This window comes from Chaetodon trifascialis, chromosome 6 (genome assembly GCF_039877785.1).
Source record: "Chaetodon trifascialis isolate fChaTrf1 chromosome 6, fChaTrf1.hap1, whole genome shotgun sequence".
Classification (NCBI taxonomy): domain Eukaryota; kingdom Metazoa; phylum Chordata; class Actinopteri; order Chaetodontiformes; family Chaetodontidae; genus Chaetodon; species Chaetodon trifascialis.
Genome location: NC_092061.1, coordinates 10667507 through 10694355, shown reverse-complemented (window position 1 = coordinate 10694355; position 26849 = coordinate 10667507). Strand labels below are relative to the sequence as shown.

General features: G+C 42.1%; 3 protein-coding genes across 4 annotated transcripts; all 3 read right to left on the bottom strand.

Moving 5' to 3' along the window:
* Positions 1 to 681: 681 nt before the first annotated feature.
* On the bottom strand, positions 682 to 7562 carry gkap1 (G kinase anchoring protein 1). Of its 2 annotated transcripts, none has more exons than XM_070964795.1 (12): positions 7503 to 7562; positions 6791 to 7053; positions 4164 to 4322; positions 3395 to 3472; positions 2667 to 2805; positions 2515 to 2543; positions 2156 to 2317; positions 1942 to 2028; positions 1652 to 1715; positions 1493 to 1563; positions 1303 to 1380; positions 682 to 761 (listed from the first exon to the last, which is right to left on the bottom strand). In XM_070964795.1, exons 2-12 carry the CDS (start codon positions 7037 to 7039, stop codon positions 720 to 722), a joined length of 1158 nt encoding a protein of 385 aa, XP_070820896.1. In that variant the 5' UTR covers positions 7040 to 7053; positions 7503 to 7562; the 3' UTR covers positions 682 to 719. The 2 variants fall into 2 exon arrangements, with proteins under 2 accessions (XP_070820896.1, XP_070820895.1); XM_070964794.1 differs by having other exon boundaries at positions 7419 to 7560.
* Positions 7563 to 8301: 739 nt separating this feature from the next.
* LOC139332758 (kinesin-like protein KIF27) lies at positions 8302 to 18321 on the bottom strand. The gene is made up of 15 exons (XM_070964852.1): positions 18024 to 18321; positions 17654 to 17854; positions 15979 to 16967; positions 15555 to 15698; positions 15207 to 15377; positions 14841 to 15064; positions 13727 to 13848; positions 13469 to 13606; positions 12497 to 12708; positions 11956 to 12018; positions 11650 to 11820; positions 11285 to 11476; positions 10905 to 11132; positions 10095 to 10293; positions 8302 to 9963 (listed from the first exon to the last, which is right to left on the bottom strand). Exons 1-15 carry the CDS (start codon positions 18319 to 18321, stop codon positions 9335 to 9337), a joined length of 3981 nt encoding a protein of 1326 aa, XP_070820953.1. The 3' UTR covers positions 8302 to 9334.
* Positions 18322 to 19446: 1125 nt separating this feature from the next.
* On the bottom strand, positions 19447 to 26349 carry qng1 (Q-nucleotide N-glycosylase 1). The gene is made up of 7 exons (XM_070964779.1): positions 26296 to 26349; positions 25179 to 25381; positions 24085 to 24235; positions 22307 to 22419; positions 20973 to 21116; positions 20155 to 20350; positions 19447 to 20041 (listed from the first exon to the last, which is right to left on the bottom strand). The coding sequence occupies exons 2-7, from the start codon at positions 25362 to 25364 to the stop codon at positions 19812 to 19814; spliced, it is 1020 nt and encodes a 339-aa protein (XP_070820880.1). The 5' UTR covers positions 25365 to 25381; positions 26296 to 26349; the 3' UTR covers positions 19447 to 19811.
* Positions 26350 to 26849: the final 500 nt, after the last annotated feature.

Sequence of the window (26849 nt, the reverse complement as noted above, 5' to 3'; positions counted from 1 at the left end):
TACCAAACTCAATATCCTCTTAAACATACTCATGACAGAGAGCTTATTGTGATTTATTTTCATCTTTTTATTACTGGAATTGTCTTTTTTATTCTATTTAAGAATTATTATCATTAAAGTTTCTGGTGCCAGCAAGTTGTGGATGGCTGCACAATACCCAGAGAAACACGTGTACAGTTGATTTTGTATTCCAGACTCAGAGGACAGCTGCTCCCCTAAAATCTTAACATTCATGACATATACCAAAACAAACAAACAAAACAAAACCAACAGAGAGATCACTGAAAAGGAGTTTTATTTATGTATGTACTTACTTAACAGTGAGAAAGAAAAATCAGACAAACCATACATGTCTCATCTGTCATTTTGGCATTAAAGCCCACAGACAGATCCGGCACACAGCCAACAACAGAGCAGATGCAGCGGCAGGCTCGTGCCTGCAGAGGGCAGCACTCTGTGCCAAGCCACCAGTTCAGTACAAACTTTAATTATTATTATTTTTTTAACTTCTGTAATTCACGTTCAGCTGTGTCAGACATCCTGCTATGTCTGGAGTGTATTCCTGTATGTGTTTGTGTAATTACAGGGGCATGCATTGCTAACATGGAGTCTGAGCTAAAAAAATAAGAGAAAGAGAACCCTGATGGTGATCAGTGCTGCTTGTCTTCATTTGTTCGTGTATTTTCTTTTTATTCGAATGTCTTTTCCCTTTGAAACCTTCATAGATCTGTCTCCGAGCCTTTCTTTCCTTTCTTGTTTCCCTGCCAACCAGAAAAGTCCAGAAAGTAAACAATTATTTACAAGTATGTTAAGTACTTATTGACCTAATTCAAGTCAACACAAACACAAAGTTAGGTGGCACTATTAAAAAGGTTTTTAAAGAAGTGTTAAAATTCTCTGAACTGAACTTGGGCCCTCGACTCAGCTGGGTACAGTAATAAACCAAACGATACTCTTTCAGTACTGTTCTTCTGTGCTGGGGCTGTTACTTACACTGCAGCTTTTCTCAATTCACCTGACTCACTGGCTGCTGTTTCCCTGGTCTACAGACAAGGAAAGAAGGTCCATGCATGCAAGTGCACACACACCCATGTATTAGCTAATACACAAAAATCCCACACACACACAAACACACACAATGGATCATGGCTTCACGCCGAATAAAATGTATGACAGCATCTCACCTCTGCAAACCTAAACTCTGAACACTTCAATGTGAGTCCCGATCTTGTTATGGTGACATCGCTACACACTAATCTGAAGGAAATGAGTGAGGAAATAAGCTATTTTCTGAACTCTCACCTGATGTTTTGGCTGTTCTGTCTGCAGACCTTTGACTTTAGACCTTTCTTGTTCAAGGGCACCGTGTAGTAATGTTACCTAAATATAAAGAACACATGATATGAATGCACGTTTGAATAAACGTTTGAATAAACGTAGAAATATATCACACACGTTCCTCTCTCTTAACCTCCACGTCACTACAGCTCACCTGTGATGACAGCTCTTCTTTTATATGTAGCAACTCTTCTACTTGTAGAAGGATTTCTGCTTTATCTTTCACTGAAACGTCAGACAGATCACATTAAATCTTCATTAGGTCAGGAAAGAAAAGACGGGTCTACTGTAATTCTGCTGATGCTCAACTCACTCTCTCCCTGCTGGAGCATCTTTAGCAGCTGGGAATTTCGTGCTTTCACCTCTTTGTATTTGCTCTGCAGAGTTGAGAAGCAAGAAGAAAAACTTTGCGTGTTGTTTTTAAAGACTGGATAGCATTTGTGGTTGGCTGCATTGTTTTTCTCTCTGGAAAGTGGCCACTATTGGAGTCCATTCTCATATAGTAATAAATAACAAATAGATATTTCTGAGCGCCTCTCTGGCAGATCAGAGTGACATATTTCCCAGTGAAATTATAGAATGATGAGGTTTATGACTGCTGACCTCCCACTGTGAGATGGTCTTCTTTAGCTTATCGATTTCCTGGTCCTTCTTCTCCAGCTCGTACTTCAGCTGCTCTGCTCGTGGGTCCTAACGGGAAGGAAATCAAGAACAATTTACTCTTTCTGACTAATTTAGTTGAGTAAAGAAACAGACTTCACTTGAGTGACGCTGTCACTGCTAAACGAATAAGTTGTTCATGTATGTGTCTACTCACTGGTTCGTGTTCTGTGGAGGTGTTGACTTCTTGTCCCTGGCTGTTAGCGTACTGCTCGCGTCTCTTCTCCTGTTGGATAATCCGAATGACGTCATCCTCGAGCTTATTAAAGAAACGCTCCTCCTGCCCGACACCCAACGCGAGGTTTGGCGCTCTGGCATCCTGGATGAGAAGGAGGCCAGTGTTACAATGGGGAAGTGCTACATCATGCTTATTATTTATAGGTGATCAAAATATTTGCGCTACATTCTATTCAACAAGAATGAATAATGTTCCATATAAGGTGTTCCATTGATTTGACAACAGTCCAGATGTGTAATTGGGGTTAAAGGAAAAAGATGTTCAGGGCCTTGGCTCACCTCTTTCTCTTGTTTCTTACTCAAAAGCTCTGCAAAGAGAAAGTGCATGGACAAAAATGTTATTCTGGGAGCCTATTGGCCTACAGACTGCAGCACACACGATCCTGGTTTACTGGTTTCTGAAACAGATCAGTTTCACAAGTTTTTCTCACCTGTGCTGCCTTCAGCCTGGAAGTCCTGCAGTGAAACGGTCTTTTTGTCTTTTGCCTGTTGATTCTTCTTTTTGTCCTTCTTCCCTCCGCCCTCTTTTCCTCCTCGTGACTTTGGCGATGACGTGTTTGTGTTGTTGTGCTGAGGGAGAGCAGATCACTTATAATCAAGCAAAACTTATTATTTCCATTTACCACAAACTTAATTCAATATGACTTAAAAGGAAAACTGAATTCATCTTTGATTTCATACTAGAAATGATTTGATGGCATACAATGCAGTTTGAAAATTGATATTACGACAGTGAGGATAGTGTTTTTCACTATTTTGGCTCTCTTCCAGCTCACTGGGTTTCAAATCATACAGTAACTACAGTATAAGGTTAAAGTGCTGACTCTCAGCTTCAAGGGGAGTGTGTTCACACCCTGTCCTACTCTCAGTCGATATGTGTCACATACTGGCCATGGCGGGGATAGATGGAACTGTTCTGATTCTAGCTGATACCAAACAAAGGTAAAAAGACATCTCTTCTTCCATGAACAGCTCTGGGCTGTCTTTAGCTTGGCATCATTGGACAATTATTTGTATACCTCCTAAATCCCGTTACTTTTAAGGGAAAAATCCCAATAATAGGTGGCGGTCTGTATAGAACCAGGCCAAACATACAATAGGCTACAATGAAATGGAAGAAAAACGTGGTCGAGACTGATGATCAGATCAGATCAGATACCTGTTTGTGTTGTTCGTACTCCAGTTTACTGAGAATCAAGGCCTTTTCCAAGTCGGCTTCATATAGCTCAGTGGTTATCTGCAGAGGGAGGAGAAAACAGATGAGAACGAAGACCAACTTGAGACGCATAGTTGGTACTGTCTGTGACATGGACAGTTGGAAATTCAGTTTTATCAAGGACAGACAACTTCTCCCTTTTACAAGTCAGTGTGTGAGCGAGGAGAGGATGCGCCAGTGGACGATGTGATGAACGGTCTCACTGACGAGCAGATACAGGTTAGCTACACTGGCTAGCTAACAAGCAGCACAAAAGTTTACTAAAGTTATCTGTGAAGACAGCAACTGACGGTAAAAACAAACAAACAAAATAAAAAAAAACAATGAGCCCCATCTCTAGGCATAACGTAATGTTTTCCCTGCAAACCAGTGTGTAATGTTAGACACGCAATTACCAGCATTATCAGATCTTAGCACAAGCTTGCCGCATGCTTACTAGCTCAGGAAGGCTGATGAGATTCACTCCTTAGGTACCAAGAGTTGGTGCCGAATGACAAGGCACATTTTATACTCACTAGTATTGAAGTAATTTGGTTGGTGCCATAAAAGTATCGAAGTTTGGTACCCAGCCCTACTGCGGATCACTGAACAACTCTTCTAAATCAGATGGAGGTCATGTGGCTTCCTGAAGGGTATGGCAGTTATCAAGAGAACATCGTCTACAATATGGTTCACCAGCTCACACATTTGTTGTGTGGTTGTTCTCTCTTACCTGCTCGTCCCTCTGCTTCCACTGCTGCCACCCCTCTGAGGGTATATTGTGGTCCCCTGATGCAGGACTGAGAAGTTCACTGGCTATTCCTGACAGTGTCATACAGGGAGGTGGAGCACAAGATTTCTGAGGAATCTTCTTAAAGGCCAGATTACGTAACTGATAAAGAGAGAGATATGAGATTAATCCAGACATTTGAAATGTTCATTACTGCTACTATTATGAGTGACTACCAAGCTGTACTGTTAGTTACAGAAGCCATCAGCATGTGTGTGCACTAGGGATGCACACGGTTAACTGTTTAACCGTTAACCGATACCAGGAATGTTAACCGATTAATACTAACGGTCAATTTTGTTTTTTAGCTACGTAAGTCAATCAACTCATGGGGGCGTGTCAAGTTCGTAAGTTCGTGGCTATTACAACGGACCGCTGGACCGCGCTCACAACAGAGAGCTACGTAACAATTACATGTCACTACATCGATGAGTACTGGAAAGTTAATTCTGCCGTCCTGTTAACGCAGAGCATGCCAGGTAGACACACAGCTGATAACCTCACAGCTAAACTGGTTGATGCAGTGGAGACGTGGGGACCTAGTGGGAAAGTGTCCACATGCGTCCTCGACAACGCGCGCAACATCGTGGCAGCCAACTCTCCCGGACGGGTCAGCTGGGACTCGATCCCCTGTTTTGCACATACACTGCAGCTGGCGGTAAATGACGGATTTAATGTGTTTGTGCATCGTGTTATTGTTGCAGCGGGGCGGCTTACTGGAGGCCAAACACGACCAAATGCAACTTCCGAAGCACCATCTTATTGTGCGCAATTACGCACAAAACACACGTTACATTGAATATTATTTTTTTTATCCCCAGACGCCGTGGGTCGTCCAGGTTTACAGCAAAATGGTTCGGAATGAAGCCGCATCATCCAGATAAACATTGAGCTCCATCAGAACTGTTTAAAAATCTGATTTCAGAAGCATGAATCAGAACACACAATTAAAGAAATCACCAGCGCGCTCTCTCTCGACATAATTTAAAAAGCAATAGGAGAAGATTGAAGCCTACAGTACTGTTATTTATCTAAATCTTGTAGCTTTTTTTTTACATTTTAGATGAGTAATCTAACTATTTTCCGTCATTGTAAATCTCCAGTTCGGACAGAACAGCGCCGAGTCAGTGACTCTCTGATTCCAACCTTTCCTTACATGGAAAGCCTTGTCGGAATGGTGGGATGTTTGTGTGTCGGAATAGCGGTATTTTGGGATGGTGATATGTCTAAATGGTGGTATGTCGGAATGGCAGTATGTCGGAATGACGGAATGTCGGAATGGCAGCATGTAAGGGCATTTAAATCTTATCGGTTAACGGTTATTAATCGCTAAAGGGCGTCGGTTAACGGTCATAAAAAAAATGAAAAATGTGCATCCCTAGTGTGCACATAGCAGTTTTGAGTCTTAAAATGATTTGAGCATGGTTACGAGCTTCTGCTCACTGTTGGTGGTCCGGTCAGACCTCTCAGGTCATCAGGTGGTTCTTTGCTAACTGTGACAAGAATAACATCTCCATCTGGTGAGGGGGTTCTCTCTTATTTTGGTCCCGCTTGATGCACTGAGGTCTGTCACAACCGTGTCCACTTACAAAAACCACACTGAAAACTGTTCTTTTTATAATCTGGCTTCTGTTTTAGGTGTTGAATGTTTGTATCTGTGTTTGTGGCTTTGGTCTGTGGGGTGGAAGTGGTTTCCTTACTGTCTTTGGTCTAGTGGGTCTTTGCACATGCAACAGGGGTTACAACTTCAACATTTTCTCAATTCATAGATTAATTTGAGGAGTCAATAAAGTATAAAAAAAAAAAAAAGTGAAAAAGATCTGCTAAATTATCTCAGATTTCAAGGCGACCTTTTCAAATGCCTTGTTTTTTCAGACCCACCATCCAAAACTCAGATATTTAGTTTACAATTACATGAAAACAAAGAAAAGCAGCATCTCAAATTAAAGCTGAAACCAGAATATATGACATTGCTGTTTCTAAAACAGGCTTACACAATCGATCAGTTTTCACAACAGCTTTTACGCAATTTTAATGTAAAGCACATTTGCTTTACTTATCATCAATGCGAAATATAAATAATAATACCTTATAGGACCCATTTGATGATCCGACAGACAGATCTCTTCAGGGTTTTTTGTTTGTTTGTTTGTTACTTTTTTAAACAAATGTAATAGTTTCTTTCTATTCTGTTTAATATTATCGCTTAAATAATACGTGTATTTCAGTTGTTGCTTCCACTAAGCAAGTAATTTTAAACCAGCATTTTGATGCGTCTTAGTAAGCAACAGATATCCCCATTGAAAAAAAGAAAATGCTGGTTACATGCTTTATTTGAACGAGTGCCACACCTTGGTCTGAACACCTGACAACAAAACAAAACAAAGACCACAATCTGTTCTTGATGGCGTGTTTCTGGCACCACCATTTGTACTTTCGATTCAGGTGAAGAGGAACAACAGGCGAGCACCATCTCTGTTTATGTGTGTCACAAGACGGCCATGTATGGAGCCTAATACCACACAGTGTATGTCTGAAGCAGCGGGTCGTGAGATACTGCCGTCACTCACCTCATTAGCCTCACTCTGCTGCTGCTCCCTCCTCTTCTTTTTCTTGTCTTTCTTCTTGTCGTTGCACTGACCCGCTTTACCCCCGGCCGCTCCTGCCTTTCCTTGTCGGGGTTTCCCGGAGGAGTCCCGTCCGCCTTTGGTGGTGGTCTTCCCCGCATCAGAGGTGTCGGAGTCCGAATCCGAGTCTATCTGGAGCAGGGCGAAGCGGGAGGCGGTGGTGGGGACGGTGATCATAGCAGACGATGCCATTGCTTCAGTCAAAACTACGTGACAAAGAGGAGATAAAGAACAATACAGTTAGGATAACTTGAAACCGGGTATTAAACTACGAGTTAGCTTCTTGTCGCAGCCTCTTCTCAAATAAAAACATTATCAAATCTCGGCCAACAGCTTTACTTAAAGCGACAGACTGTACTGTTACACCGTTTTATCAAAATAGCCATTAGTTAATGCTGAATGTATTGTGATTTGAGCTGCACCGCAGCTAACAGTCTGGTGACAGACGCAGCTAGCATTACATAGCAGCAAGTTGTTAGCTAACTGCACAGTGCTTAGCCGGTTTTGTTAGCTTCTAAACAAGTGCAAAAGTAGTGATGCATGACAGTCAACGACGCATTCGTGGACTCACGTTGGTCTTTTCTCCTTAATACACTCGCTGAATTATTTTGACGTGGCAGTACTCACAAGAAAAGTAGCCAAAGAATACTTTCACCTGTTTCTGAAGGTAACTGTTCCTGTCTGTTACCGTTGGTGTGCTGCCAGCGAATGCCTGAGTACAGCAGCCCGGCGGGGCCAAAAAGGATAAATTCAAGGGTTCTTATTGGCGATTATTATATCTCTTGAAGTGTCCATCGCTAACACAGAACAGTAAAATGTTCTTCTTTGTTTTTCGTTATCCGATCGGTGGCGTTTCAATTATGTATTGTGTGTTATGTGTATATCAACGTTTTTAAGACACATCATTCAGAAATATCTCAACGGTCATGGTGATATCAATATAATATCAGCTGGGTGAAAAGAAGAGCACTAACTACAAGGCTTAATCAACTTAGGAGGGGGAAGAGAAATACTATCTGCTACTTAATAATAATCATCCTAATAATGTGAAGAAGAAGTTGTCAATATTGGCCATTATCAAGGCTAAATAAATAGCTGGGCAAAGAACCCAAGCCCCCCAACATCCTGTGCAAAAATAACATTTTAAGACCTTACATTTAATTAAAAATTGTATTAATCTTGTTATATATTCCTAAATAAAATTATGTTCAAGCAAAACAACTTGTCAATGAACTTAAAATAATTTAGTCAGTAAAAGAAATTCAGTATCACGTTAGTCTTATCCCATTTTGAAAGTAAAAATATAAAATGACAGTTTTAAACAATTTACCTTATTGTTCATCTAATTTAGAGAATGCAGTTATAGTGCACTCACTCCCAAAACTTTGCTCCATTGGTTAATCTGGGTTAGGGCTGAGGGGATGGAATGAGCCACACAGTAAAGGCAAAACAGTGAGATACGCATATTATTATCAAGTTTAATACATTTAACTGCAATAATAGTCAGAGATATAAAAGAGAATCAACACAGCAATCAACATATAGCTAATGGTACATAGTGAACACGGTTTTACCATGTTTATAAAGTTTATATATATAAAAAAATCCAATGCTTGAAAAACGTTCCCAGGCTGTATGTTAGAGTTGTAGTGCAGAAAAACATGACTTTATCTACTGGCCATTTTAAGTGCTGGAAAGTGCTGAAAATTAATGGTGAAATACAAAGCATTTCTCCACAGGAGGTACTATGTAAATACATTTAACAACAGAATGGTGAACATATTTTCACAACTTATTCTATCTTTAGACTAAAAGTTTTTGTAAAAGGAGGAAAACTGATTTATTGTTGATTAGAACTGCAAGGTGAGTTACATATGACTATAGAAACATCAGAAAAGTGCTGCTTTTTGCATTAAATACCCTATTCTCACACAGTGTAAGTGAGTTACATATACATGTTTTTATGTCAGAAAGATTGATGACATTTTAAAGATAATAATAAATAATTTAGGGGAAGAAAACATGGAATGTGCAGTGTTGTATTTGGGTGTGGCAGGAGCTGAGGTGAAAATCTAAAAATGGGAAGTTTTTTCTCTATTTTCCAGTGTAAAAAAAAAAACTGTCAAGTTATTGGAAATTTCTCTCTGTACATGTTATTGATCCATTCTCATGGCAATACCAAAACTCGACAGCATTCAGCATAGCCAGGATCTGGACGCATGTGACCACCAAGGAAGGCAGATAAACAGGAAGACAGTACTAGGACAAGAGACTGAACTGGTTCACTGTAGTGACGTTTCAACAATAACCACACGTCGCTCTCTCTAACAAACACTTTCTTCTCCTCGTAATCGGTTACTAATGAGACATTTTCCTTTATTTACTGGCACCCAATTAGAAACTGTTGTAAACACTGCAGCTGCCAAGTGATTAACAGGTCCTAAGATCTATATAAAAGCCACTGAATAGATCACAAATGATGCAACATCATCTGTCAGTGTTTCTTGACACCTCTATGGAGTCCTCGAGTATTGATTCTGTGCTGGCATCCATAACAGACTGGCGCCTCCTTGTGACAGAACCACAGACCTGCAGGTCAGCTGGAGAGATCTGTCTCAGCTCTCTGCGACACAAACGGACTGGTGTCATCTCTAAACTCTCCCCAGAGTGACCGGCCCGTTTTTCGCTCCCCCCCTGCGACTGTGTGCGTATCTGGTTGTGCCGAGGCATTTCTGTCAGTCTGCCTGTTTGGAGGTCAGAGGTTGAGGAGGGGCGGGGGCTTTGGTGTACATGTCCCTTCATATGAGAATTACTGTGTGTATTTTTGTCTGTTTGCTCAGCGTGTATCTTTTTGTATGTTGTTGCAATATGTGTCCTTGTCTGTACCTCTTCAGTGGGTGTCTGGGGTGTGTTTGCACTTGTGTGTATCTGCATATTGTGTGTTTGTCTGTGCTTCTGTGTGTTTGGGGGATGATGGACAGGCTGCAGGGAGGCACTGAGATGCTCTTTCAGTTTCTTTTTAAGCTGCCGGCTGGAGCTTTTGTAGAAAAACAGCTCTTTCTCCAGATGCTGCAGTCTGTCTTGGATATTCTGCTGTGTCTCTCCTGAACCACCTTCTACATGCACAGACACACACACAGAGTAAACTCAGTGACAAAAGTATATAAAACAGTGACATTCATGAAACAAATTCTGTACAAACATTCACGTTTTAACGGTTTTGTCCAGGTTGACCTCATTTTCTCACCTTTAAGTTTCTCCAGCAGGAGCCGGATGTTGTTCTGGTGATCTCGGTGCTGCTGGGTGAGCCTGCGGTCTGCATCCAGGGCCAGGCGCTGCATGGCGACCTCCAGCTGCCTCAGCACCGCCTTTTGCTCTCCAGCATGAAGCTCCAGCTCTTCACATCGCAAACGTAAATGGTGCTCCGCCTCACGAAGACAAACAACCTGCAGAGATTGATAAAGGGAGCCAGAGAATAGCGCAGAAAAACACATATTATTACACAACATAATTACAAAGATATTGGCTGGACCTTGTATCTTTGTTTAATATCACACCTGCAGTGAAAATCAAGGACAGAGAAAAACAGGTGGGAGGGAGTTTATCATGGTTTAATAGTATAACATGGTGCAAAACAAACCTCCTGGAGAGAAGTTGATATAGTTTATAACGACATTAATACGTATCCACTGGAGGGATAACGGGCACAGCAGGGAGCATTAGGGGAGCAGACAGAGGGAGGAGGTACAATTTAATTAGCATTACAGAAATAGCACAGATGCATTTGTGACTCACAGAAGCACCTGAAGTGAGAAGCAAGAGAAGGTAAGCAACAGAGGAAGAGAAAAAGAAAAACAGAAATCTCCAGCTGGAGCAGAAAGAGAAGAGGTCAGCATTCAGCAACACCTGGAGTTTGCCTATAAATAGGAAATAATGGGAAGGGAAAAGGAAGTGAAGACAAATATGCAGTATTCAGGCACAAGTAAAGAAACCAGACTGAAGAGCATGTAGGCTTTGTATACAGAGCTCAATGCTGCACATGCGCATTTTATCTTACTTTGTTGAAATATCTAACGAGCAGCTCCGAAGCCTCAGGTGCTGTGAGCTCTTTCAGCTTCCTGATGACATCACAGTGCTGGGCGGGTTCAGTGTTTTGTGACTGATATGACGAAGAGTCTGTGCTGAACAGCTTCTTCTGTTTGTCCTGGATGGAGCGGTTCTTAAACTCCAGAGCTGAATCCAGAGCTTCAATAGCTTCCTCCAGCTGGAGCAGCGAATGCTCCTCCTACGTGGAGACGGACACAAATCAAAGTGCACCAGAGAAAAAACACGACCACTGATGAACAGACAAATGCAGCATGAAATTATGTCTAATAATTGGAGAGTTTACCAAGACCTTCGCATCACACAAACATGCAATGTGTCCTTTGTTCTGACCTCCACAGTGAGCACTGTGTTGTCCTTCAGCTGGGTGTCCAGAGCGTCTCTCCTCTTTTTAAGAGCGTCTCTCTCTTCCTCCAGCTCCTCTATGGTGATTCCTCCAGTCTGCCTCACACTGCTGCTGCTCTGCAGCTGCTCCTCCAGAGACTCCAACCGCACCGACACACTCAGCAGGTCCTGCTTCAGAGCCTGAAAAGTCATAAAGGTTAAAACACTTCCAGTTTCTGGCTTTAACAATATGTGTTAACCATAAATGTCATTATCAACTAATGTCCTCCAAAGCATCATTAAAAACTTCACACAAAATCACGCAGGGCCACCAGCACATGTGCATGTTCACACACACACACACACAGACTGACCTGACTGGAGCGAAGCATCTTTATCTCCAGTTTGTTTTTCTGTTGCAGACAGGCCTCCCTCCGCAGGAGCACTTCCTCCTTCCTCCTCAGCTCCTCCTCCAACTCCTGCAGCTCTGCTCTCCTCTGGAGCACCTGCTCCTCCTCCTCCTCCAGCCAGCTGGTGGTAGGCAGCTTCAAGGGGGGCAAGTGCAAAGGGGGGGGAGTGTGAGCAGGGAAAAAATGAGCAATAGGGCTATTTTTGGGGAACGAGCAAAATGCATTTGTAAAGAATTTATCCTGCATCTATATTTAACAACAACGTTTCACCGTTTCTTTGGACTCTTCCTGCTGATTGCTTTTGCACACAGTCACATCTCCTGCTCTTTGCTCCTATGAACAAAACACAAATCATGTTCACTCCAAGGAGTCATTAATGATTTACCCATGCTGAATGTCACCATGATCAGGGTTAATAACAATTTAGCCAAACTGGCCTTAAAATGTTGAAACTTAATTTATGCTTAACCAAAATTCAATTCATACCAAAAAAGGAAGGAACAAGCTCTTTTTTTAACAATTCTTTTACAAAGCGTGGATACTTGCTTCACCACAACGTTTACTGGCTTAACTGGCTGTGGAACATCAGAGGGAGTGAAATATTAGTCCAAGTGGATATAAGTGGATTTAGCTGATTTTGCTCCATCAACCAAAACTAAAAAAATAATTTCAAAGCTTGGATGAACAGAGCTGACATGCAGGTTTACACAAGACAAACTGAAGTTTAATATGTTTGTTTCTTTTCCTATTGCTCTGTTTGGACACATGTTTGATGTTACTGGGTTCATTTTTAAAAATCGCAACAACTAACCCTATTTTGGTGAAGTTCCCCGTCGTCACTAGTCTCTCTCTGCTGCCTGAGGCTGGTTTGAAGCTGTGCTCTCTGCAGTCTCATGTGCTGCAGGCTGTGGTACACCTCTGCTTGGACCTGCTGGCTCTGCATGGAAAGTCTTGCCAGCACGCTGGCTTGTCTGCCGTCAACACCATGCCTGCCATGTCTGTCCACTGCTTGGGTCTCCTTGTCTGTCAGACAAAACACATATAGAGGTAACACATAAAAAATATTGACATGAAACAATTATGTTATGATTCACTGGTCGTTGCCTGGAGCTTCAGTACAAAAGCCCAGTTGATTAAAGGTGAATAAGAATTAGTCAGCCCGACAACAACGACACAAAAACACAATACAGCACTCTATCAAAATCCTTGATTTCTTCATACTTTCTTCTGCACATACCACTCACTGTTTAGCCAATCATGGTTCATCTGTTGCCTCTCAGGCCATAATTTTATATTGACTAATCACCACACTTTGCCAGTGCCTTGGGCTCAGACATGTTATTGAAAATAAAGTCACATCAACTGTAAATGTTTCTCCAACATTTGGCCATCGGCTTGGCGGCATTACCGTCTGCTACACTGTACTTTCTCAGCATTCTTCTCGGGAAGGCAACGTCAGAAATTCAAATTCTAAAAGGCAACGTGATTATGAGAGTATCACTACAAGCTGACAATGTAATGCCACTATACCATCAAAATATCACTTTTTCTTTCTCTCCGTTAATGTTGTCATCCTTGGATTCATACATTCAGTCGGTGAAAGCCTCTGGAAGCTGCAGGAAGGTTTTGATCTGACACAAAACTCTTCATACTTGCTCTGATACACAAACAAATCAGCCCAAGATTGCCATTACTCTTGGCTCACCATAACAGGTTGAGTCAAAGTACAAGCCAACAGACACAGGAATATGTATGTAGACAGTGTGTAATCATGTAAACACACCACTTCTGTCAAGCTCTTTGATGAGCTCCTCCTTCATGCGCATGTTGACTGTCAGATCTCGGATCCTTCTCTCAGTAACACTGGCTCTTAGTCTCGCCTTCCTCAAATGGCTTTGATTGACGTGGTTTTCTTTGGTCCCTGAGAAGAAATAGCAACTGACAATATGAAAAGGAAACAATTTCTTTGATATAAAATAACTCTGATCTAAAACAAGAAAGCATGCCCCTCTCAACATTAAAGGAAGGAGGACAAATATACCTGTGGCATGCTGAGGCTGCTGCACCAATGGGTTTCCATTAGATGTTTGGTCTACTCCAGAGTTTTTCTCTTTCACAGCTGATTTCTTCTGCCGGCTGGTCCATGTTCTGTTTAAAGAACGTCTGGGGAAACATCAAATTTTTGATTAGGTAGATAATTTCACTTTAACACACTGCTATAAAAAAACTGATTTTCTATATCAGGTAAAGCACTTGTTGTATCTCTGTTTGCACGTCACACCTGCACCAAACTCAGAAAGCAGGTTGCATTAGAAGGGTAAAACTATTATACTTTAACAATTCATGTTTGTGCCTGGCATTATTAATGCACAATCGTGTTAGCTGCTCTCACATTTAAAAGCAGTGTGCTCACGTGCTCCCTGCCATGTTTCCACAATGAGACCCCATGTAGACTCAGGAACTTGCACTGCATACTTTGGGAGGCCGTGGGAAGTTATGTTTGACCAGTTTGAGGTCCACAAGGGCGCAGATATTTTGCAACAGCTTGTATCACCAAATGAAATTAACTACACTGTATATGCCTTGTGTAATGCGTCACAATTAAATGCAGGGCTAAAATTAGAGACTGCAGATGGAACCATTATTATCATTATCAAAATTACTGCAATTAAAACAGTATTTTTGCTTTCTGCTAGTTGAAGCATGTATGAAAAGTGAAAAGCATTCAGGGTTTGTGTGATTTGTGAGAGGTGTACTTGGATAAAATGCAGTCATCTTTGACAACAAAGGTGTGGTGTGTCACTGGATTGCTAATGACAAACCCCCATCTGTGTCTGTCTTTCCACACTGGTGCATGGAGGGTCACTGCTATACAAGGTGGGAGCAGGTGAGGAACAAATGTTACTACATCTGAAGAAAATGCCACTGTACTGGCACAAAGGCAATCCTTGCACTACGTATCTTGATACAAATTTCATTCAGCATTAGTTAATAATCAAATTACTCTTTTGTTGCAACATGTTAACCTGAACATGAGTCACTAAGTCACAGGATATTGGCTGAAACTGCATCTGTATGTGTATCATGTTATGTAGTGAATCACTGGTGGCTTGACAAAGAAAGAATGAACAGGCTTGTATTATAAAAGCTCTCACCTAAATCCCATTCTTCCCACAAAGATGTCCTCCTCCTCGTCCTCCTCCTCGTCCTCCTCCTCTTCCTCCTCCACTTCATCCATGTCTTTGCTCTCTGCCTGTTGCTTTATGAACGGACAGTACACCTCATCCTTCTCCTCAATCTCAGCCAGCAGGAGATGACTACGCATCTTAAAGGCTGCCATCACCCTCTCCAGTGAGTAGGCTGGGGGACTGGAGTGGATCTACTAACACACATGCATTTGGACACAAACAATGCACAACCATGAACGAGTGCGTGCATGTGTATATAAATGTGTGGAGCAAGCAAAAGTCAAAAGTGCAACAGGTATAACAGAGAAACACACAAACAGTGCAGCTACTCACCCTCCTGGTGGGCCCATGTCCACAGCTGTGTCTGATCAGAGGGATGCTGTGGGGTCTCTTGATGGAGTTCTCAGAAGCCCCTGCTTCCTCTGCTGAGGTAGCACCCCGAAAGGTCATGAGGTCGCTGCGAAGATGACTGATGAGGATTTGCTGGTCCACAAGTTGTTCAGTCTGAAAATATTCACACACAAATGTGCACAGAAACACACATTTAACCAACAAACGGCAAACCAACGCAGCAGTCGTTAAATTCTAGGACAGTTTTGTTAGCAGACAATCAACAATGCTGAAGGCGTCTGTATCACTTCTGCTGTATCACAGAGCTGCACTCAGGACTCTTCTTCTCACCTGTAAACGATTACGTTCCTTTTCTTCTGCTAAGGCCTTCAGGTGGGTTTTGCTCTCTTGAAGAAGTGTCTCTACTTCTTTTTGGACCTGTCTCAGCTCTGCATCCTTCTGCTGCAATAAGCGTTCCTCTGCAGTGAGCGCCTCCTGAGAGACAGACAGAGACTTTTCTGTGCTTTTTCTTTACCATATCTTGTGGATGAGCTGTCTCTCTTTTTATTTTTCAGAAGTTCATCCAGTGAGTTTAAGGCTTTGGACAGCATGATCTCCTCTTTGGTGATCAAGGACATTACAGAGGACACAGGTGTAACTAATAACATTTTTTCCTCTGAATGTCTTAGATGATGGCCCACTTCCCATCAACTGTTGGACAAAACAAACATTTTTAATGGCGATCTAATGTTTCTTTCTCATATGATGTCATTACCTTGCATTTGTTGAGTTCTTCTCTGAGCTTTAAGGTGGTAACATGGTGGGCTTGGGCTCCACTCCCCTCTGAACAGTCCTTATCATTAGCTTGATGTGAGTGATTGACAGCTGCCAGTCTCTCCTGCCAGTCCTGCAGTCGCTGCCTGAAAGTATGACTTGGAGTGGGGCCAGGGATCTCTGCAAGCAGGTCTGCGGCTTCCTGTGCCAGGAGGCGGTAGTGTGATGGTTCTTCATGGTTCACCTTCTTATCTGGATCAGATATCCCCATCCGGCTGGGCTGTTTGAAGCTGTCCCCATCTGTCCTCTCTCTTTCCATCACCATCTCTCTCTCCTTCTCTTTCAGTAGCTCTCTCAGTGTCTGTACTTCAAACTCAAGCTCGCCCAGTCGAGCCTCACAAGGATCCCAGCTTGTAGGACACGATTTAACCTCTGTGCGAGTCGATATTGGTCCAGGACGGTTTCGAATGTGGCGAGCCTTGGACGCAAACTGAAGAACGCTCAGAGTCTCGGCCACACTGTGGTGGGAGGGGCTCACACACGCCATCATCAGCGTATGGGCGGTGCCTCCCAGTGAATCACGGAGGAGACGGGTGATCTTGGCATCGCGGTACGGTATGTGTGCACTATTGCAGCTGTTACCACGGCGATGTCGAGCAGGGTCAGAGAGGGCACGAATGACATTGCCCAGCGCAAGCAGGCCCGTGTTGATATGGACAGACTCCTTGAGCCGCGCCCCAGTGTTTCCAGTTTTTCCAGCACGCTCTGAGCCCGCTAAGTCGACCAGGCAGAGTTTGGAAGAGTGGATGGATTTTAAGGAGCTGTTGTTTTGGCAACATTGGATAAGCTGAAGGGTGAGGATGGCGTGAGAGCGACTGGAGCGCTCGTTCATCCCTGTGGTGCCAGTGTGACGCAGGGCATTGCCCGTCTCTACAACACTTAGTAGCTCCTCTGCAGAGGTGACAACCATCTCTTTGGCTCCCACCACCACTGAAAACACAAACAAAACCACACAAAAAACACTTTTAATTAAATACTTTCGAATGTTTCTTTCCCCAGTGGGCAGTAATCCAATGTGCGACACAGTCTGTATGTAAGTATCTCTTTCATTAATGGGAACGTCACAACACAGCATGTGATTTTGACTGATGATGTCCTCTGCATGCAGCTCTAGACTAAAAATCTAGACCAGAGAAACAGTTACAAAGTGGGAACATGGAGTTTGAAAGACATGAGCATTAATAAAGTCTAGGATCCAGTGTGTTTAAAACTTAATACTAGGATCTAAAAGCCACAATGTGTTTGGGCCTCTTCTGCATCAGTTAATTTTAAGAGCTGTCCCCCAACTTTATGAAAGTGCACCACGGTTTTACACTGTCACTAAATCATTAATGAAGAAAGGAGTAAACTAATGTAGGCTTGTCCTCAAGTAGGAGTGGTGTACAAAAAAGAGTTGGAGGGTGCATATGAAGACAAAATCCAGACAGGTAAAACAGAATTTAACCTAATCGAGAAACCAGTGGCAAAGCTGTGATACCTGAGAGTACATGCATCATGTCATTTTATAAGGAGGTCCTATCAGCTCATTACCTCATATGCAATCTATATGAAAAATGTAAAAAAATAACCAGATTTTAGTCTTATTTGCTTGCCAGTGAAAAAGACTTCTTAATTACCTGTGTGACCCTTCTCATCCTCTCTAATATGAAGCTCTTTGTGGATGGTGTGCAGCTCCAGCAGGTCTCGTAGTTCCTCCCTATACAGCTCCATATATGAGACCCGCACTGAGGCTTCCACACCATCACTGCTCTTCCTCTTGTCTCCCAGCGATAAGAACACATCCTGGGCCACGCGGTCAATAATTCCTCCCTCTTCATCTGTGAGAGGTTAGGAAGGAGGACACACATTGTTATGAAGTATATGGGATGTTTGTGTAACAGACTGAACACCATGGACAGTATTTCCCCGTCTGTCATTTTCCCTTATTCTCCTACACAGCCTCATTTTGTGGGATAAAAACTGCCACCTGTGCTCCGTACAGCTTACCCAGGTTTCCCCCTCCGAGTGAGTATGTCTTCCCTGACCCTGTTTGTCCATAGCAGAAGACGGTGGCGTTGTAGCCGTCGAGAAGGGACTCCACCAGCGGCTGGACGCAGGACTCGTACACCTCATCCTGGCTGGCTGTGGGTCCAAACGCGTGGTCGAAGGAGAAGAGTCGCTCTGAACCAAGCATCACCTGTGCGGAGCCCGGCACCCCTCGCACACACACCTGGTGGTTGTGGAGCACTTCTTTGGGCAGCAGGGGACGGATACGGACCGCGACCCGGACACACACCTCGCTCATGACGGTTAAATGTGCTAGGAGTTACTATCGGTAATGTACTTAGAACTTCATGGAGTTTCACTGTCACCCCCGCATCTCGGAGCTGAGTTGTGAAACTTTTTAACTGAGCTCTTCAACTTATTTGACACGGAGTAAACATGAGCCAGTTATCTACATTTTACCGAAACAAACCGCCTGACATTAGCTTCGTGTTTATAACTGTCCTCGTTGTCATTTGTCTTGCTGTTAACTTGGTTTGTTGTCGCTACGCCGTTGCCAGAGAAACCGCCGCCAGAGCGCAGCAGCAGTCGAGGAAAACAAGAGCCGCTCAAGAGTCTCCACGGAAGGCGGACTGACCGCTGCGTAACGGCAACAGCGCCATCTTGCGAGTCTTCTTCTTCTTCTCTACAAACAAAACTTTAACAAAATATTCTTTGCATACGAATATTATATGAATCATGTCATGTTACATGCGTGCAAAGTACATGTGTATCATGTGTTAATATATATATAGCATTTTTATATTCTACTAGATTTATTATTATAATACTATCGCAATATCGCACAGAAAATGCTATGTTCTGTGCGATATTGCTCTACCATAGTATATGTTATCCTGTATTATATAACATGTCACCTTATAGTTTTATCACTGCACTATATCATACTATGTTATATTAACATATTATACTGTGTTTATATTTCGTGATGTACAACATTATATTTCTCTATTAATAGACATATATTATTCTGGTGTGCACTGTTATAATAGATGGTATCTATTACCCTTAAATTACGTTGCTGTGTAGACACACATTCTAGCTGCTTTTAGCTTGCTTTTCTTCCATTGAGCCCACCCATCTGTGATTACCCACAAAACCTCTATAAATTCTATTCAAATGCGATTTAAACTAAATTTATTGCTATTATTATGAATAATATTATTATATTATTCAATATTATTACATAATCTATGTATTCTATTATTATATATGTAATGTAATATTATATAATATTATTCTCTTCAAAAAGCAGAAGACTTCTTTAGAAAGTGCAGACAGGCTGCTATAAGGAAAGCAGTGAATGCTGTGAAATACAATCCTCAGAAATGTATCTACTGCAATATTTCTTTAAAAAATAACATATCTAATTAAAATGTTTTATTTTCACAATTTCACCAAGTTCAAATTGCTGCAATCGCTGATGTGTCCCTCATTGAATGTTCACATACAGTATGCGATCACTTGCTCTCCATTAGAGCGAAAAGTTTGTTCAAAAATATAAGTAACCATTCAAATGGCCTGTGAATGGCCAGCAGCGCTGCTACCCACACAGACCAACAAGCTACATGAAAGCTTGACACCTATTTCTATTACAGCGAGTGGAGAAGTCCATTTGTACATATATCTGGCATAGAGACATGCTTGGCTTCATCCCAGAGAAAGGCACTGATGCCAAGGCTGCACACTGAGAAGTGCAGCCCACTGTATGTAATGCTGCCAGCCAGCCTGTCAGTAGTAAACACAGCGTGTGTGGTGTATGGGAATGTGGGCCATCTCTTTGTGGTGCTGCTTGGCATAAGGCCACAGGTAGAAGTCGATGATTGCGGAGTTGACGCTGCAGGTCTGTCCGTCTCTCTCTTGCACCAGCTTGCAAAGGTGATCTTTGATCAGTTCCACAGACCAAATGGAACAACCTCGGATCTCGACCTCTCTCCTGTCCCCTGAACTCAGCAGCTCGCCTGAGAGAAATGGGACACGCAACACAAAGAGTGATTATTATAGCTTACTCTATTTAATTGTTGAATTTCTTCATGACCAGAGAAACACATGCACACACACACTCATGTCTCACCGTTCTTCAGTGCCTGCATCAGCGCGTCAGAGTATCTCAGCGCTCCGAGGTGGACGAGAGCCTGGGGGACCCTGTAGTCTGCGAACATGGTGAGCCAGTCCATGTTGATGATGTCTCCCTCTCCTCTGGCCTCCATGACGCCCCAGAAATCTGCCACCAGGATCTGTGCTCGCTTATAGAAAGAGATTCTCTTCCCCTGAGACAAACAGTATGTGCTGTTCGATCATGTTTATTTCTTCTTGAGTCACTGCCACTTATTACTAGACAGATGTTCTTGCATACTAATAGCAATAATGGCAACAATGCATGTGCAAAGTGTAGAGTTTGCTTCTTCCCTGATTGCATAATTTGAAGAGAGCATTAGAAATCTTGCCACGCTGTCTGTGGCCAGAAGATGGAACTCTTCCATCACGATTCATCTCAAGTTCTCCAATTCACTTCCTACATACTTTCATTTATATATTTTTAGAAGACCGTGACTTCAGAAAAACTGAAGCAAGCAATGGCTTTGACTTAAAAAAGATAAAAACCTCAAAAGCATTTTTTTTCCCAAATGTTGTGGAAGGTGCAATGTGATATGGCCATGAATGGACAAGAGCCCAACCAGAAATGAGGATTATCTCCATTTTGTCTGAGATTAGTAAATTACTCAATCTGTCGTGGTGTCGCCTGTGTCAAAGATGACAAAACAAAGCCTAAACAACTTCTGTTTTTTGACAAAAAAAGAAAAATTATTAATTTGTGAGTTTCAAGCATTCTCTGGCAAACATGAACCGAAATATTTCACAATTTTAGACACAACCTTCTATAACTCTCACCTCGTATGTAGCTTCGTCCCTGTAGGAAGGGATCTTCTCCACGATGAGTTCCACCATCTTCTGGGCGTCGTTCCCGGCCTGGCTGACAAGACTCCGGAAGCTTCCGCCGTGTTCCAGCAGCACGCGGCCGCCTTCAGTCAGCACCTTGTTAGAAAGATTCAGTATGTGCTGAGTTTAAATTTAACTTTTATGATGAGTAGGTGGTTAAGAGCTGCATACTTTGAATTTCCACTTATCGTGAAGTGGATACAGTTAAGTTAATTGTGTAACACTGACAGATATAATAATTCTATGAGCTTGAAAATCAGTTTTTCTTGGTTGATGTGAAAATAAATAAATAAAAGCACTTTGTGAGAACATGATTGTATAAAGGATGTTACTACATGTCAGTAAATGCAGTTTGTTCGCAATATATATTGCAAAAGAGATATATATATATATATATATTCTGTGTCATATATGTTATATAAAAAACATCTATGACAGAATAATATAATCTCAGACACTTTATGTGCTGCGTAGAGCTGTAACAGAACGCTGGTTTTCGATTCAGTATACGTTCTTTTCTTTTGTCTATACATGATGTGTGGTAGCTTGTGTGTGTACGCACTGAGCAGGAGGGGGAGGGGAGGAGGTTACAGACACAGCACACACACACACACATGCACTAAGAAATGCTGAATTGAATAAATATTTTTGTTTGTACGAATTTATGTGTCATTTATCAGATCAGACCCCCCATCCCCACCCCAACCCCCGCCACCAAAATCTCACTCTGAGCTCAGTTCAAAACTTGAGAGCCTTGTGTGCGTCTTTCATCAATTCCTGCAAGAATATCAACTTTGTGTTTAACTAAACAGGCCCAGGTTTCACACTGAGTAAGTACATTGAGTAAATAGAGACTAGATTTTCATTATATTTCAATAAAAACACTTTTTGTGACATTTTTGTTTGGTGGTCTGCCTTGTGATTTTTCTAATGTAAAATATGTGCCGTGGCTGAAAAAAGGCTGGGAAACACTGGTCTATACATAGAAGAGATGAGATAATTCATCCTGGATATCTCACCACATCTATCTGTCTCTAAACTGAAAAGCACTGCTTTTACTTGAAATTACACACAGTAAGTGCTGCGACGGCCGTGTGGATGGGTTCATGCAAAAGTCAGATTTTCATTCAAGCGTCAAACAGTACATTTTCATAAAGATTAAAATAGGAAGTTAAGAACACAAGGCACAAATGTCTCAACCGTGACAGAAATGTAAAGTTATGGAAGCCACTTGAGGATTGTTGCATCACTGGTTCAAAAGATACGGGACACTGATGTGAGAGGACCTGGTGACGCTCTTGAAGCATGGGCATGGCTGTTTCATTGTCTGATCGAAGGACATGCGCCAAATCCTCCACACTCATCTGAGAGAAGTACTTTGGATCAGTGATAGGTACACCTGTGGATAGTGGGGGAAGAAGCAATCAGATTCTTTACGGAGGTAAAAGCAGAAATATCAAAAAACACCCCCTTATGAGTAGAAGTAATAATAAAAAAAAAAAATTACGTACTAGATACTTTATAGACTACTAGGTAACAGTACTGCATCATATCATATGTGTGTATCATGTTTGTTTTTTTTATCTAAATTCTGTTTTTTAAGATTATTTTTTGGCCTTTTTAACATCTATTTTTGATAAAACAGCTATAAGAGAAAGATTATAGGAAGACAGGCAGCAGGTTTGAATCGTACCTGCCTGCTGCTGAGGACTCAGCCTTTCACATACATTCTTTCACTCAGCAAAGTGACAAGAACCTTCAGACGTCAGATAAATGTCGTATTAAAATTACCTAAGTATTCAAAAGTACATTTTCTTTTTCATGCAAACATATTGTTGGATTGTTGCCACAATGCATTGAAAGCAACCTACTGAATGCACTGACAAGCTCGTAGAACCTGCAGAATATAAAGGTCGAAGAATCTGCTGACTTCACTCTGCGTGTGTGTTTGTGTGTGCATGTGCGTGTAGTTGTGTATATGTGGAGGAGCTCAGCCTTGAAACAGACAGCAGGAGAGAGGCTGCAGTGTGATCCACACATTAAAACGTTAATGCAGAAGCTTATCAAAACCACGGCCTTTAATAATTTAGCTCCAGGGCCTGATTAATACCGGGTTTTGGTACCCATTCACACTAATAGCACAGTGTTTAAGTTTAAAACATTTTTAAAAATCAAGTACTGTAAATTTACTTCAGTACAGTAGTCCAGTAAATGTACTTGGTTACTGTCCGCTCGTACATTGTCTGTGGAGTGAGGAGTGAAGCAACTACAAGGATTTATAGCTACTGAAATATGATGTTAGTGTGCTATACTAACAGGAATGCAACTCCACAGTAGCCATTTTTCCCAAGAGGCTCAAAAAACCCTTTTTTTTTTTTTTCCTGATCTCACGCTGTCAACCCTCGAGATTCACACTGCGGAGCAAAGCTACCTGTGCTTTTCTGAGAGAATCTCTTGTAGTTATAAAGGCCACAGCGGCCACACACTGAGAGCACTATTCCATATGAGACATAATTGATTCATATCCGGAGTCATTCACGCTAATTATGAGTGATTCACGGGCACATGCAGAGCTATAAGCAATTTCCCAGCAGACCAAGTTCAAGTAAAGGGCACATACACAATAATTGGTAATAGCAGTGCACAACAAAAGCACACAGAGAAGAGGAACAACGAGAGACATCAGAAAAGGCTCGAATATACATATTTTCCTCCAGAGATGAGGCTGTTAACACAAAAGAAAAATGGGCCTCAAAAAAGGGGAAAATGTCATGTAACACAGTGAGCACATTATCTTTTCTTCAGATTTCTGAGACCTCTCTCACCCAGATTGGTTGTTTGTTTGTTTGTTTGTTTGTTTGTTTGTTTGTTTGTTTGTTTGTTTGTTTGGAGCAGAATCTGGTTCATTTTCTGTGTCTGTATTTTCTGAGAGAAAGTAGTGTGCAAGCTAAATCAACATGCTGCTAAACAAAAACAAAATCACCCCTTTAACCCAGCTATGAACTGACCTCTGGGGTCGATACATCATCTATTTGCTGCTACACGTGCTTTTCAGCGCTCTCACCTTCCTCCATGGCCCTGGTGATGGCAGCACACAGGGTCATGTAGCCCGTGTACGTGGTCCCTTTATAGGTCACCTCACACTGTTGGCTTTCTTTCTCCGGCCAAAAGGAGAAGTTCATGGTGTCGACCACAAACACCCAGTTTAAGGCCTGCAATGATGACAAATACAAATTATCAAGAGGGCAACAAAAAGAAAAACCCAATTCTACCATAGCTAAATAAATACACTGTGCAGTGAGGCAGCAGGTGTATTACTGGGCTAAAGACACAGAGGTTTGCTCACTTTGAAGGCTACATTTTGTGGAGATAAATTTCTCAGTGTTCCACCAGGGAATGTAAACAGTGGACGGAGAAGATGCTCAAGGCAGAAACATTAAAGGTACCAGCCGCTGTCCGAGCAAACATCTTACCCAACGATAATTCACTTCTAAGTTGTGATTATTATGTGACTTTCTCAGTCTTCAGTTGCTCCTGTCCCAACTTGTTTGAAACGTGTTGCTGCATCACATTCAGAATAATTTGTAAAAATCAACAAAGTCGAGTTAAAACATTAAATATACTGTCTCTGTACTGTTTTCAATTGAGTACATGTCAAAAAGGATGAGCAAATTATCACCTTGTGATTTATTTACGTTTACCTCAGCGCCCCCACATGTTTGGAATGAAGGTTGTAGAAATACTACAAATACATACTGCAAATAAAAGCACACAATTAATATCAGCAAAATGTGCTTAAATGGCTGGGCTGACGATGATACTGAATCTTATCGTATCAAAGTGTAATGGGGGTTTTTTTAATGTAAAATCTTTATACGCAAAGTGACTAGTGCCCGCAACAGCTGTCAAATAAATGTAGTGGAGTAAAAAGTACAAAATTTCCTTCTGAAATGCATTGCAGGCGGCATTGAAGATATGAATCCTGAGCCTCTTTGAATTCATTCACAGCTTACTGGAATCATAGAATCATTACCACCTGTCACCTCATTAATGAGGTATTGTTGTTGCCACTGAACAAAATGTTCTATGCGCCACGACTCAAGTACATAAAAAAACAATCTCTTTCTAAGTGGCCCAGGCTTTGGACAGACTCCCCTGGTCAGAGGTGGGTGCAGGAGCCAATGGATTTGCCTTCTTCCAGCCACTGGCGGTCAGTTCGTCACTGTGTCGGAGGTTGTAGAGCATCTCTGCCACCTTCTGCACCCCTTCCTCCTCCACAAACACGTCCCGACTCCGCTCTGCCACGAACTGCCCAGACTCACGGGGAACCAAGGGTGGCCCCATGATGAGAAGACACACACCTGACGGGAGACATGGGTTGGCAGATGAGCATGTGTAAATAAAAATACACTCTCAAGCAGTACGAATGACGCAAGATTCATGTTTGCACGATGGCAAATAAACCTTGGGAAGTTCAGGTTGTAATTAGACACATCAGAGAGCTCAGGAGGGGCTTCTCAGAGCATGCATGGGTGGGTGCTGGGGGAGATGTGGGTGCCCTTTTCAAACTAAAACACCAATATCCTACATACATATCAGGGGAGGTGCCATTTTAAAGGTGATCTCCATGCCTTGTGAGATAAGTAACAATGAAAAGACATAATCAAGATGGGAGAGACATAACGAAGTGAGAGCACCTTCACCAGCCAACTCCACTCTCGTCTCATGCACTGTTTCACTGGAGTGCACAAACATAAAAGCCCTGCACACAGGAGCATCTCTGAACAACCCCATTATTAAAACCAAAAGAACTAAATTATATCCCTCTCTGTCGACCTCTAAAAGCTGCCTCGTCTTTTCCATCCAGCTGAAGTGTCCAGCGGCTCTGTGTTAATGACATATCACACTGATAATAGGAGACTGTGACGCAAACATACCACTGAACGATTCATTTTCACTGCCTTTTCGGCAGAAAGCCACGTGGTTTACTTTGCACTCTGACGTTTCAAATAAAAGGTTGTTTTTTGTTCTTGCAAAGGGCAGTTTTGTTCGTGGGTCAGTTAACAGTCCAGTTTTAAGACGCCTTTACGTTCCACTGAAAACCTGAACGAGCAAAGTGCAGGTGTAACTCACGTTCGACACAGACTTTGACACAGCTCATACGGACACGCCTGAGCTTTCTCCCCGTTGGTCCACAATGCAAACATGTGATAAAAACTTCTTATAAAGCGACAATTTGCCACCTTATTAGCATTTAAATCAGCGCTGTACTTACCAATGAACGCAGAAAAGTCGACAGCAAGCTCGTGCTTCCACTACCTGGTTTCCAGCTGTTAACCAATCAGAGCTTCCTTTGAGGACTCGTCACAGGCCGATAAACCAATCATAAGAGTCCGGGAGCGGGAGCCGGAAAACAATATTAATTCCGTTATGAACACAAGAAATAATGATCAACCGTGGATGAAAATTATATTGTCTATGTTCTGGGCTAGTTGAAGACGTGATTTGCATGATTTTCTATGTGAGGGTCATCAAATGCATCCAGTTACCACCTGATGAACACAAAATACAGTTTAGCACCTTAGGCTTCAGGTACCTGAAGTGAATGATCGTCCAGTTTCGTCCGGTTTTAAGCAAATATACCAAACATTTGCCAATTTTCTCTGTCTTACAGGACGCTAGCTTCAACAATTTTGGGTTTTGGACAAAACGATTTGCAGACATTAGCTTGGAGTCTGTGTTTTTGTGATGGATGCTTTTCCATTGTTTTCTGACACTGAAGACAAAGGTATAAATCACCTGAAGATTCGCAGAAAATAATCTATAACA